The 14107-nt window shown below is 38.3% G+C and overlaps 2 protein-coding genes across 5 annotated transcripts in view; both read right to left on the reverse strand.

The window, feature by feature from the left end:
• Nucleotides 1-14107, reverse strand: part of BABAM2 (BRISC and BRCA1 A complex member 2) — a 410927-nt gene that overhangs the window by 396026 nt on the left and 794 nt on the right. For 3 of the 4 annotated variants that reach the window (XM_040224352.1, XM_040224354.1, XM_040224355.1), the window contains exon 2: nt 11707-11858. In XM_040224352.1, coding sequence (XP_040080286.1) covers nt 11707-11834 — 128 coding nt within the window. In that variant the 5' untranslated portion in view covers nt 11835-11858. Of the gene's footprint in view, nt 1-11706; nt 11859-13475; nt 13599-14107 lie in introns of all 4 variants that reach the window. The other variant, XM_040224353.1, reaches the window with a different exon arrangement.
• LOC120851538 (mitochondrial import receptor subunit TOM6 homolog) lies at nt 1199-3988 on the reverse strand. Its single transcript, XM_040224357.1, has one exon. It carries the CDS (start codon nt 1807-1809, stop codon nt 1552-1554), a length of 258 nt encoding a protein of 85 aa, XP_040080291.1. The 5' UTR covers nt 1810-3988; the 3' UTR covers nt 1199-1551.

The raw sequence follows: 14107 nt of genomic DNA on the forward strand, positions 1-14107 counted from the left end.
CCCAGGACTGACAATCATCTAAAACTCCAGACTCAAGACTTATCCTAGACTCTGTGGGAAGACTGTGGAATCCTAGCAAAAGTTCCCAAGACTAGTGATGGCAGAGAGTTCACTGGTTCAAAGACAATATCACCACTCTGACTTTTCCCCAAAAAATCCTAAGTACAAAATATAAAATAAATGACAGCCCTTTGAAACATTAAAAAGACCCATTAACTGTTTCATCATTTATATTACTGTATTATACTATTATAATCACAAGAAAGCTGCTCAGGACAAAGATCTAAGACAAGTAAAGAGTACGGGCCTGGGGCAGAGGAGGATGAAGAGCCTGTGCTTCTAATGGTTAAAAAAGCTCCAGGACTAATTCCTAGAGGATGACCTGAGCATGGTGACAGCACTCAAAACATCAATACCATGTACTTTTCACTAGGTTTCTAGATGCTTCAGTACCTAGATAGGCACCCTGAACCCTGGGCAGAGATCTGCTCTGTAATATCCACAACCCCACCCACCCACTGCCCACACTCACTCTCCACCCTCCAACAGAGCTCCCTAATCTAGCCTGCACACCATTTTAGCAGGCCTTGCCAGCCAGGCTTATTAACCCTCTGCTGAAAACTGTTGCTGTCTCTGCTCAGGACAAGCAATGTTCAGTCTCTAATAGCTGTTTAAAACTGTTAGGTTCCATCTGCTTAAAAAAAAAAGAAAAAGTTTGTATCTTCACACCCATTCATTCTTCAACACAATCAAATATTCCAAATGAACAATATATCCCCCTGCTGGGTCTGTTAGCCACACTTTTTCCTCCCTCTATAGATCTCCAAAAAGCAATGAACAAGATAGAAAGTTACCCTAGAAACAAAAGTCTCTGGCTTTCCTGTGCTTTTCTGCTCTACGATTTCTGATCTCTGTTATACATGTGTGAGTTCTTAGCTTGCTCGAATCACCTGGGTTTTATTAGACAGATCCTTTATACCACTCACATGGACACTCACTCTTCACAGAGTCCCTGATTCTGGAATGCCAATGTGACTCTACCAACTACCAAACAAAAATAACACAGTGAAATAATAAATATAAATAATATATAAACTATGAAAAAATATATATATAAACTATGAAAAAATATATATACACCATATGTAGCAATATAATAGTTGCTACCATTTATTGAGCACTATGACCAAGTTACTCTAAGTGCTTTACATAAGTTATCCCATTTCATCTCTATAATTACTTTTTATCTTTATGAGTAGTCTTAATTTCACGTATTTGTTAAAATACCATTAGGTCATTCCACAGGACAGGAGCAAAGATAATCCCCTACAGAAACTTAGCAACCATGTACAGAACTTTACAGAAAACAACATTGCCGCTGAAACCTGACAGCTGACCAGAGAATGGTGTTCTGAGTAGACTCTGTGGAGAAAGCAAACCAGGCAGAGGAGGAAAGGGGCCCCCTGGGCAGGTTTTTGTGACACTCACAGGCTGCAGGCTCTGTTTTTAGAAGGTTCGAGTGCAGCACAGAGGTTCTATGTGCCTTTTTGGCTACAACCCAAGCTGAGGTACCATTAGATCAATGTCACTCAAACTCCCGGCGAGCCACACTCCCACAGCAAAAAGTCCAAAACTGAGGATCAAGTGCTTCCGAAAAGCATTCCTATCAGTGGCGAGGCAGTAGATGCCCTCAAGCCAATCTCCCGTGTAGTCTGGCATTTCAGGAGCTTCATTTGCCCAGCCAAAAATGTTCACATCAGCCCCACTGGAAGCCATAGCAGCACCTTCGGGCTCCACAAGGCTTCTCATAACTACCTAATATAATTATTAGTATCATCCCTGTGTAAGAAAAAGCACAGAAAGGGTATGTAAGTTGCCAAAGGTCATAAGCTACTAAGTGGTAAAGTCAGGATTCAAACTCAGACCTCACCAGCTGAAAATCCTGCATCCTCATCACTATATGATGCTGCTACCCAAAACCTCTAGAGATGGCTCAGAGGGTTCCAGTCCCATCACCCTGACTTCTGACTTGTGCCCACCCAGCTCCACTCCCCAGCCATGCTTCAGCTCTTCCAGTCACAGTTATGTTTCCTGTCTCCAAATTCTCCCTAAGTATTCTTCAGTATTCTGATAACAGATTTCTGAATTATTAAATTTTTCAATACATTTCCTGATTCTACTTTAACTTCTGTACTAGCTTTCATATATGCCAAAAAACCACTAAGAATTTCTATCTGATAGCACACAAAGAATATACAATCTAGGATTAAGTTAACAATAAATGTGCAGGAACAAAATGAAGAAAACACAAACTTTTATTCACAGATAAAAAACAGATGTGAAAAAGAGAAATTGACCATATTCCTGAAGATACTAATTACTCAATATTACGTAGCAGGAATACTCAATATTGTAAAACTACGATCTAAGGGGCCAGCTCCCAACCTTGGATGGGAACGAATAGTCACCTTCCCTGAAGCAGGTTCAGGAACTGAGGACAAGAGACCAAATGTTATCCCATTGCTCTTATCATTCAGGAAATTCCAAGGAATTAGGGAGCTATGAGGCTCAAACTGTGGATGAAGACCAAATATATAGGAGATAAATATAAACCACAACACCACACTGCCTGATAACACTGCAGTGAGGCTCAATAGTTGACAAGCCCACCTATGCACAAAGAGCTTCAGTTTCACATTTCAGAACCTCACTCTTTAATAGACATGGACAGCCAAAAATCATCAGTTTAAGGAAAGCCACCAAGATGAAAGAGTAAATAGGGATACTACAAGGTAAAGAAGAAGTGTTTTTTAAACATTTAGTCAATTATACCTCAACTGAAAAAAAAAAAAAAAACAACTACAATTACTATCCCTGCAGAAAAGAGAATATTCCATCCATAAAATTACAATATGTGTTAAGAGTCCCCAAGACTACTGATCAAGGCTTCCAAATTTCAAAGGGAATATAACTTGCAACCTATATTTTTTTACTTGTCCAAATTATCAACCAAGTTTAAAGTAGAATAAAGACATTTCCAGACTTCCAAGAACTCAAAAAGGAACCTCCTCTTCTCTCTTTCTTAGGATGCTACTGGAGTACTTGCTCCAACAAAGCTAGAGGGTTAAAACAAGAAAGTAAGATATGAGATTCAACACAGGAAAGAGGTAAAGAGAATGATACATGATATGAGAGCTGCCTGGCAGACCTAGACCACAATCAATCCAGATTAAAGCAGTTCCTCCATCCATCTTCTCACCTTCCCATGTCAGTAGATAACATGACCAACTACCCTACCCACTCAAGCTAACAAAGTCATTCCTGACTCTCTCAAAACCCAAATTCAATATACTCTTGAGTTTACCTTCTAAATAACTTATAAATACATTCACTTCTTTCCATCTCCAGTGGCACCACCATATTCCAAGACTCTACTATCTCTCACCTGGTCTATTGTAATGGGCAGCTAACTACTCTACCTTATCCTGTACAAACCATTTTCCACATAACAACCAGTAATATTTTTAATATAAATAAGATATGTCACTCTGCTTAAAACCATTCAATAGCTTCTCATTCCACCCAGAATAAAATCCAAGTTCCCAAACTTAGCCCACTAGACTCTGCATAACCTAGCCCCTGACTATCTTTAGAATCTCACCTTATTTCCCTCTCACACTCCCTCCCTATAGTCCAACCAAAGTGGCCTTGCAGATCCTTGAACATGGAAGCTTTCTCCTGTCTTTGAACATGATATTCCCTTTTTACAACAACTTCCCCACCTCTTCACATTGAATTATTCTCATCTTTCATGATTCACCTGAAATGTCATTTCCTCAGAGAGAGCTTTCTTGATGGTCAATTCTCAATTAGCCCCTCACCAGGTCAGTTTCCTTTCATTTCCTTTCTCAGTGCGTCAAAAAGAAGGAGTTTTGCTCAGTGAATTACAGTATATCCTTAAAGAACAGTATGAAAGTGAAAAGTGAAAGTGAAAGTCATTCAGTCATGTCTGACTCTTTGAGACCCCATGGACTGTAGCCTGTCAGGCTCCTCTGTTCATGGAATTCTCCAAACCAGAATACTGGAGTGGATTGCCGTTTTCTTCTCCAGGGGATCTTCCTGACCCAGGGATTGAACCCAGGTCTTCCACATTGCAGGCAGATTTTTTACATATGCAACCATTTCAATGAAGGACTTCCTTGGAGTTCCAGAGGTTAGGACTCAGTACTTTCACTGTCATGGCCCTGGGTTCAATCCCTGATTGGGATACTAAGATCCTGCAAACCGCATGGCGTGGCCAAAAAACAAACAAACAAAATAAATGAGGTTATAAAAAAGAGTATTTAGGATATACAGTTAAGCAAGACAAGTTTTAAGAATTAGAACAAGTGAGTGAAGTCACTCAGTCGTGTCTGACTCTTTGCGACCCCGTGGACTGTAGCCCGCTCAGGCTCCTCTGTCCATGGGATTCTCCAGGCAAGAATACTGGAGTGGGTTGCCATTTCCTTCTCCAGGGGATCTTCCCAACCCAGGGATCGAACCTGGGTCTCCTGCATTGCAGGCAGACGCTTCATCCTCTGAGCCAACAGGGAAGCCCTTAGAACAAGATGGATGAGGAGAAATTTTCCTACCAGCTATCACAACATACACTATAAAGTGGTAATGGTTAATATAGCACAAACTAGCATAAGGACAAGGAGGTTGACTGATCAGGACAGGAAGCCTAGAAATAGATCCATGTGCAATGTAAACTTGACATAATAAGAGACACAGCATTACAGAGCCACAAGCAAAGGATGAGGTTTTCAATAAATGATGCTGGGACAACCAATTATTCATTGGTGGGAAAAAACTATACTCCTATCTTACAATGTATTTTATAGAAAAATAAATTCTTATTTAAAGACCCAAAAAGGAAAACTTTAAAATTCTGAGAGAAAGACATATAACTTTTGAGTAGGACAGAATTTCCTGAAATGGTTCTTTTCTCTCTCTTACAAATACACACACACACACACACACACACAAGAGAGAACAAATCTAAAAAGGAAAATGTTGATGAATGATTTCATTAAATTAAAACTGCTAGATATCAGTAGCACCAAATTAAGAACATAAACCACAAACTAAATGGAGATTGTAATATATGTAACTGCTGAAAGATTAGTATCCAAACTACATAAACAACATTTTAAGCTCTCTCCCTACATTTATATATATATATATACACACACGCACATACACATAAACAATCCACTTAAAAGATGGGCAAGTGAAAGTTGCTCAGTCGTGTCTTACTGTTTGTGACCCCACGGACTAGGCTGTCAGGCTCTTCTGTCCACGTAATTCTCCAGGTCAGAATACTGGAGTGGGTAACCATTCCCTTCTCCAGGGGAATCTTCCCAACCCAGGGATTGAATCCAGGTCTCCCACATTGCAGGTGGATTCTTTATCATCTGAGCCACCAGCGAAGCCCAAAAGATGAGCAAAGGTACTCCCAAAAGAAGAAATCAATGAAAAGATTCTTCACTACACTAGTAATCAGGGAAATACAAATTAAAAGCATAATGAGATACCACTTCACATCCATCAGCTTCACAAAAAATTAAGTCTGACAACACACAGTATTGTGAAGGCTATAGAAAGACGAGAACTCTCATTCATTTTTGGTAGAAAGAAATTGATACAATTTGGCAATATCTAATGGAATAAAATACCATATACTCTAAAAGCTGGCAATTCCATTTCTATGAATATACCCTAAAGGGGTAGCTTTAAAACTTTTTTGATCATCACACACATTTTATACTATGACCCAGTTCAAGCATACAACTCAAAGGAAAATTCACAAAATGGTGCTTATTCTTATTAAGTGTGACACATTCTGATAGTTCCATTCCCTTCTCATTCAGTTTTTAAATGATGGGGTGACTCATTCCACTGATTTTACAACCAAAAATGGGTAACCATACCCAATTCAAAAACCTTTGCCCCAGAAAATAATCTCAAAATATCTTCTTGAGCAAAGGTGGGACAATGTTCATCATGGCTTGCTTTGTCAAAAGAAATTTAAAATAACATACAAGTCAGTCAGCATAAGAGTGAATTTAAAAATTGGAGGCATATTCAGACAATGGAATATGATACAGCAGTGCAATGAAAGAACGAGAACCGTTAAATATAATTATCAATAAATCTGATGAATTTAACACTAAGCAAAACAAGCAAGTTGCAGAATATATCCAGTATGGTATCATTTGCATAAACTTTTTAAACATATAAAACAATACTACATATTATTTAGAGATACATTTATACATAATGAATAAAGTATAAAACTATGCACAGGGAAAAAGGAAAAAGATCACAGAAGAGTATGAAAAAGCAAGTAAAACGGAAAGACCAAGTGAACAGCTAGATAGTTAAATTGTTAAAAGTTGCCCATCTTCAAAATTAAACTATTGCCTCTCAGGGAAGCTTCCCTGGTGGTCAGATGGTAAAGAATCTGCCTGCAGTGTGGGAGAACTGGGTTCAATCCCTGGGTTGGCAAGATCTGCTGGAGGAGAGAATGGCTACCCACTTCAGTATTCCTGCCTGGAGAAATCCATGGACAGAGGAACCTGGAGGTCGCAAAGAGTTAGACACGACTGAGCAACTCGGAGAAGGCAATGGCAACCCACTCCAGTACTCTTGCCTGGAAAATCCCATGGGCAGAGGAGCCTGATAGGCTGCAGTCCATGGGGTCGCTAAGAGTCGGACACGACTGAGCGACTTCACTTTCATTTTTCACTTTCCTGCATTGGAGAAGGAAATGGCAGCCCACTCCAGTGTTCTTGCCTGGAGAATCCCAGGGACAGGGGAGCCTGGTGGGCTGCCATCTATGGGGTCGCACAGAGTCGGACACGACTGAAGCGCCTTAGCAGCAACAGCAGCAGAGCAACTAACACTTTCTCAGGGCAGCAACTTTGTTCTAGACATAAGGCTAAAGAGAGAGGCTCAGCCTGCCAGCTAGAGACTAAAGCAGCCAATCTGAGATCAGTCTTCAAAGCCGACAGCACTCATCTTTCAAAACTGTTCCATTTAGTAATCAACTACACTGAGTATCTATTTTTAACTCAGTAATGAAATTCAGAACATGGACCCAAAACATGCAACAGGTAGTTGTGGGTAGATGAGATGTCATAGCAGATGCCCCAAACACAGCCATGTGCCAGTAAGGTTGAGTCACTGTGATGTGCTGAAAAAAGATATTAAGGCTCAGCTGTCACAGGTTGCAGTGAGCCCTCCCCTGCTTTCCTCTCAGGCATCATTCCAGAATGTGGAACACTTAGACATCTTCAAGATTAGTAAATCACTAAAAAAAGACAAAATATGGCATCTTACAAATAACACATGCTTGTGATCAAATTAACATAGGGCAGAGAGCTAATAAACATTCAGTACGCTCATGGAATAATTCCCTAACATTTAAAATTCAGCCCCTCCACGTCTCAATATAAATTCCATCTAGAAGAGTAAACCCAGTACTGTAACACACTTGACCATAATCTCTAAAACCAACTCATTTGTCAGGGAATGTCATTTAAAAGGATTATGCGTAACAGAATTTAAGCGATCAACTCTCAGACCAACAAACATGTTCTGAACCACAAGTCCAAACTACTCTGATCCCCAAATAGCACAATTTCTCTGGGAAAACAGCTAATGCATTCATTCATTCAACCTTTACTTACTACATTAGAAAGACACCATGGTAGAACTTACAGAGGCATTCAGTTCAGTTCAGTTCAGTCACTCAGTCGTGTCCGACTCTTTGCGACCCCATGAACCACAGCACACCATGCCTCCCTCTCCATCACCAACTCCCGGAGTCCACCCAAACCCATGTCCATTGAGTCAGTGATGCCATCCAACCATCTTCTCCTCTGTCGTCCCCTTCTCCTCCTGCCCTCAATCTTTCCCAACATCGAGGTCTTTTCAAATGAGTCAGCTCTTCACATCAGGTGGCCAAAGTATTGCAGTTTCAGCTTCAACATCACTCCTTCCAATGAACACGCAGGACTGATCTCCTTTAGGATGGACTGGCTGGATCTCCTTGCAATCCAAGGGACTCTCAAGAGTCTTCTCCAACACCACAGTTCAAAAGCATCAATTCTTTGGCACTCAGCTTTCTTTATAGTCCAATTCTCACATCCATACATGACCACTGGAAAAACCATAGCCTTGACTAGACAGACCTTTGTTGGCAAAGGAATGTCTCTGCTTTTCAGTATGCTATCTAGGTTGGTCATTCCTTCCAAGAGTAAGCGTCTTTTCATTTCATGGCTGCAATCACCATCTGCAGTGATTTTGGAGCCCCCAAAAAATAAAGTCTGACACTGTTTCCACTGTTTCCCCATCTATTTGCCATGAAGTGATGGGACAAGATGCCATGATCTTAGTTTTCTGAATGTTGAGCTTTAAGCCAACTTTTTCACTCTCCTCTTTCACTTTCATCAAGAAGCTCTTTAGTTCTTCTTCCCTTTCTGCCATAAGGGTGGTGTCATCTGCATATCTGAGGTTATTGATATTTCTCCCGGCAATCCTGATTCCAGCTTGTGCTTCTTCCAGCCCAGCGTTTCTCATGATGTACTCTGCATATAAGTTAAATAAGCAGGGTGACAATATACAGCCTTGACGTAATCCTTTTCCTATTTGGAACCAGTCTGTTGTTCTGTGTCCAGTTCTAACCGTTGCTTCCTGACCTGCATACAGGATTCTCAAGGCATAAAAATTTTTTGTTTTTATACAGAGGCATAAAAATATTTTAAACAAGAGTCCTGTCCTTGATACTGACAGCCTAGCAATGGAGTTTGGAAACACACATAATCTTACATAAGGTAGAGAGATTTAGTTGCCATAAGAGAAATAAAAGTGAATTGCTATTTAAAAAAAAAAAAACAAACTTACTTTGCATAGATTCTTGCCTATCTAGTCCTTCTGTGAGTCAGACCTAGAATACAGAAACTCTGGTACCTCATCTCGTCAAGGGCAAGTAGCTATATATGGTAACAATACTGGCTCTTGTGATCTATAAAAATTAGTCTCCTCATTTTAAACATTTGATTTAAGAGAAATTCCAAACATGGATCCCAATTCTCATAACTGACTGAAAAATGGAAGTGTCTGTCACTCAGTCATGTCCGACTCTTTGTGACCCCCACGGAGTCTAGCCCTCCAGCCTCTTCTGTCTATGGGATTCTCCAGGTAAGAAGACTGGAGTGAGTAGCCATTTTCTTCTCCAGGGGATCTTCCAGACACAAGGATTGAACCTGGATCTCCTGCATTGCAGGTAGATTCTTTACCGTTTGAGCCACCAGGTGGCTGCTGGTCTAAAAGAAAGGGAAATGCCAAAAGCAACACACAGAAAAAAAAAATTATTTTCTCTAACTCTGCCATTGTTTTGCTATAGAAACGTCAGGTATTCATACTTTGGTTGAAACACTGAGAAAAGAATTGTTAATGAGTTTCAAAAGAATTTTCATGAATCTTTCGGTTAAGTACTACATAAAATGCTCTAGATTAATAAGGCTTTTCACATCATTTTATCTGTAGCGGGTTTGTTAATGTAGGTAGAGATCATTTTACTCCTTTTCTAAATCTAAAGAAAGTAAACTCCATGAATACTACAAGTCATTAAACACCCTTTCAAGTATTTTTTACAGAGTTAGTCCAGACAGGGCCAGGTCTAGTCGATTCATTTCAAATTAATCATCAGATCCACTATTTGCACCTAAACACTCAACTAAACATTCAGGAATTTGGAAGCACCAAAGAGGAAGTCTACAAAGAAGTAAAGGGACTTTATCTGGGTGAATCCAACTATTTTCTCAGGATACCAACAAAAGAGTAGGAAGTTCAGGTTTATGTGTTCATATCATCTGACATAAACCAGTTCCCAGTCCTCTGCCATCAGTCCTGTCATGTCTTCAATATCTCTGAAAAGAATATTTGTGACAAACTAAAGAAGAAAGATCTTTTTTTCCATGTCCTATCCATTCATGCCAGTAAATAACCATGGATACACAGGTTTGTCTTTTTAATGACAACTTTAATGAGAGATAATTCACAAACCATAAAATTCACCTTTATAGGTGCATAAATCAGTCATTTTTAGAATAACAGAGAGTCGTGTAACCATTACCACTAATTTTAGAACATTTTCATCACCTCAAAAAGAAACCCCTACCCACTGATTACTTAAAAAGCACTGTACCACTCCAATGAAATGTCCAACTAACCTAGTCTTCTCTATCTTAGTTATATCCAGGTCTTCAGCTTAGTCAGAAAATAGCAAGATTTGTAGAAAGTAAAAATAAAAGAGCTTTTAAAAGAAGAGCTAAATCAAGAATGTAGTATCTCTAGTAAGAAAATGTTCAAAAAATTACGGAGATATGCTCAAAAGACAACTTGACAGAGCTCCCAATGACAAAGGCTAGAACAACTGAGCAAAAAAATAAATGAACACAGTTCATTGAGGATTATGACTCAAAGAATAAAATAAATGCCTCAAAATTCATAATGATATAAATAAACAAATAAATAATTGGCAGGGAAAGGGTAATGCTTCTTTACAGAAGAATTAAATGACTAAGTATAGGAGGAAAAGGGAAATTAAAAATCATTCTTATCCAAGAACCACAGTAACAATGATTGCAGGCAAGAACCATTAATGGAGGTTGAAATTAACGGACAAAAGCAAGATGAGAAACAGAACATCTGCACAATGTCAAACACCCTGCACAATGTACTTACTAATTACAAAGGGAAAATCAGTTTCACAGTGGCAAAACCTGATACACACAATCTTAATGCTGTACTGAAAATCATACATCCCTTCTGTAATACTGAGGGGAGGTATCAGAGTGAGTATTTCTCTGATAAAGGGAAAACATTAGACAAACCCATATTGAGCAATATTTTACAAAGTAACTAACCAATGCTATCTTTAAAAGCTTCAAAATCATGGAAGACAATGAAAGCCAAGAACTGTCACAGATTTGGAAGATAAGGTAGACATGACAACTAAATGCAATCTGTATCATGGATTGGATTCTGGACCGAAAAAGGACATTAACAGGAAAACTGGTAAAATTCAAATAAGACTTATAGAACAATTATCAGCACGTAACAGCATTAATTTTCTGTAGCATTTTTGTAACTATTCTTTAAGTAAATCTATTTCAAAATAAAAAGTTGGGTTTTTTAAATGCAACATTTCTAGGCATGAGATATTACTGTCTCAATTCCATTGTGAAAAATGACTCATTCTGGGCTGCAATTATAATTTTCCTATTAGGAGCAACTATCAAATAATGTCAGATTCACAATCTCAAATCCCAACTCTTACAGTGCATACTGAATCGCAGAACACAAAACAAGAAAACAAGTCAATGATGAAAAACACACTAGCTAAAAACCACATGGTACACTGTTAACAAAGAGATATGCCTTAATCACACACACACACACACACAAAACATTCTGATCATGAAGCAATGGCCGCAACACAACTAAATAACCTGAAACATAAAATGTCAACAACTGGACAAAACCAATTTAACATATAAGGGCATGACTTGATCAATTTTTGTGGTGTTCAACTTTTACAAGCCTGGTGAGAAAGGTCTGTTATGAGGAAATGCATGAATTGGTTCTGGTACATACCCCGATTTCAAGTCAGTTATCCTCAAACAGTTTGTAGCATCCAGTCCCACTTTCCCATTACGGACCACGCTAGATATGAATGGGGAGAGCATTGGAGAAATTCGGTTCAAGGCCACTTCTGGAGACATTTTAACTTGCCTTGCAAATCACCACTGAAAGAAGAAGGAAAGAATGATGATCAGAACAAAGAGAAAGAACTTGAATGATAAAACTGCAAAATTTCAGAAGAAGAAAATCTACTTGCAATTATTACTTACAAGTTATTTACTTGTAGGTGTATTTACTGATACACCTCTTTCTTATTTCCGCTCCACAGTATAATTACCTGCTTAGTGATCTCTTCCCTGCAGAACTGTCTTGACTCTCTAGTGTTTAACAGAAGTACTTAGTACACCCTAAGCATCAAGAAGCATTTTTTAATAAAGATGAATAAGGAGACAAGAGCTAGAGAAATATTTAGGTATGAAGAAAAGGTATTATGCCCTCAAAAAATCTGGTAGAAAATAGCATATCTGAGATGTAGCAAAAAATCTATGTAAACACACACCTATCCAGATGTTAAGCAGCACAAACTATCATAGATCTAAAAGTTTTTGACTCTAAGGCACTAAGAAATTCTTACACTTGAAAATACAAAAGTAAAACCAATAAATCATCTCTAAATTATTTGGAAACCCATGGGGCTGGAGGAGGGAGTACATAAATTCTATGATTTCTAAATGAAAGCCTCTACTTTCAGAGGTGAATAAGTCAATTTAAATGATCATTTTCTTCTTCAATCTGAAAGGATAATCCCACATCAAAAGCAAATTAATTTCCTGCAAGTTACAATTGCAAGTAAATGATGTGCTCATTCTAGTTTTCATATACTATGCCCCACGAGGATTTACAGCTCCCTGCTAAATGCTGAAAACTAGTAGCCATTTTAAACATTTCAGAGTAATAAAGGGCAAAAAAATAAATAACAATCATAAAAACAAATAATAACAAAAAAACCCACTGTGACCCTACATACTGATGACACCCAAAAGTACCTCTGAAGTAGAAAAAGCTTTATACTTTAGTATTCAAATCATCTTTTCTGCAAATATAAAACAAGGTCCTCCTCTGACCACTTAACAGATGGCCTCCCACCACCATTCCAATATGTCATCACAAAATAAGCATAAACATCTAATGCACTGTATTATCAGTCATAAAAATCAAGTACATTTTATAACACTTTATCACTTACAAAGAGCTTCCATAAACATTAGTGCACTTGACCTCCACAATTCTGGATGGTAAGGCATATATTAGAATTCCCATTTTACAGATGACATAGATAACTTATAATTTGTCTTTGAATAATATACTAGACCATATTATCACTTTGAAGCCTATTTTTTTCTATTTCTGCAACATTTCCACTTTTATTTCTGCTCATTGATGTCACAGTTCTTGAAAGGAGGCTTATCTAGATCATATGCAAAACAGAAATACTCATTTTGGAAAAAAGCAAAAGGACCTTACCTACACTACAAAATTATTCTTCCATGTATTTTCCCACAATACCTATTATTATTTCATCTCTCATTTCTATGAAAAATGGAAACAGAACCAATACATTCTCAAAATCTACTGAATATCAGGCACTATATTACCCATCTCTAGCTGCAATTTCATTTACTTCCCAACAACTACCTCGTCCTCTGTTTAATATTTTTGTTCCCATTTCAAAGACAAGAAAACTAATGTTGAGCAAGACTAAGTAACTTAAAGTCACAAACCTAGCAAGCAGGATTGGAATTCAAATTCAGATCTCCCTCAAAGTCCACTATACCTAACTTCTTCTCAAATAAACACCAAAGAGGAAAGCATCAAAGCGAATTTGTTTTTTTAAAAGCATACATCTAGTAAAAAGAACAAAAAAGTCATGAATTTAGACTAACGGTTGCTTGACAACTAGAAACAAATTAGACTAATGTTGGCCTACTGCTGAAGCTGGCCTAAGTGATTCACTAGGTAAAATGCTAGAGGGAACAAACCTGCTCCAGAAACCAAACTATACTTAAGGTGACAACACCCCATCCAATTCAGCAACTGTCATGACCTTAGAATGACACCTGAAGGAATGAATTTGTCTTTGTTTCCTGAACAGCCATAATACTATCTTTTGACAGTGCAAGATTTCACGCAGCATTAAAATGTTACAAGCACAGCTGCTGTGACTTCTCTAGACAAGAGAGGGGGGGAAAAACCTGACTCCAAAATCAGAGGTCACCGAATAGCTAAAAATTATAGTTCTTTGGCTTCTGAGCGAGATACACAGATGGGGGATGACTCCCAGTAGTATTTTTTACACAAAAAAAGCACAGTAATCGATCCCAGATAGGCAAAAATTTACTGTGGCCCGTTTCCC

The sequence above is a fragment of the Oryx dammah genome, unplaced genomic scaffold, assembly GCF_014754425.2.
Source record: "Oryx dammah isolate SB20612 unplaced genomic scaffold, SCBI_Odam_1.1 HiC_scaffold_25, whole genome shotgun sequence".
Lineage (NCBI taxonomy): Eukaryota > Metazoa > Chordata > Mammalia > Artiodactyla > Bovidae > Oryx > Oryx dammah.

What these genes read in the sequence shown, in the direction of transcription:
- LOC120851538 (XM_040224357.1), bottom strand. Translation starts at nt 1,809, where the DNA reads ATGAGAAGCCTTGTGGAGCCCGAAGGTGCTGCTATGGCTTCCAGTGGG.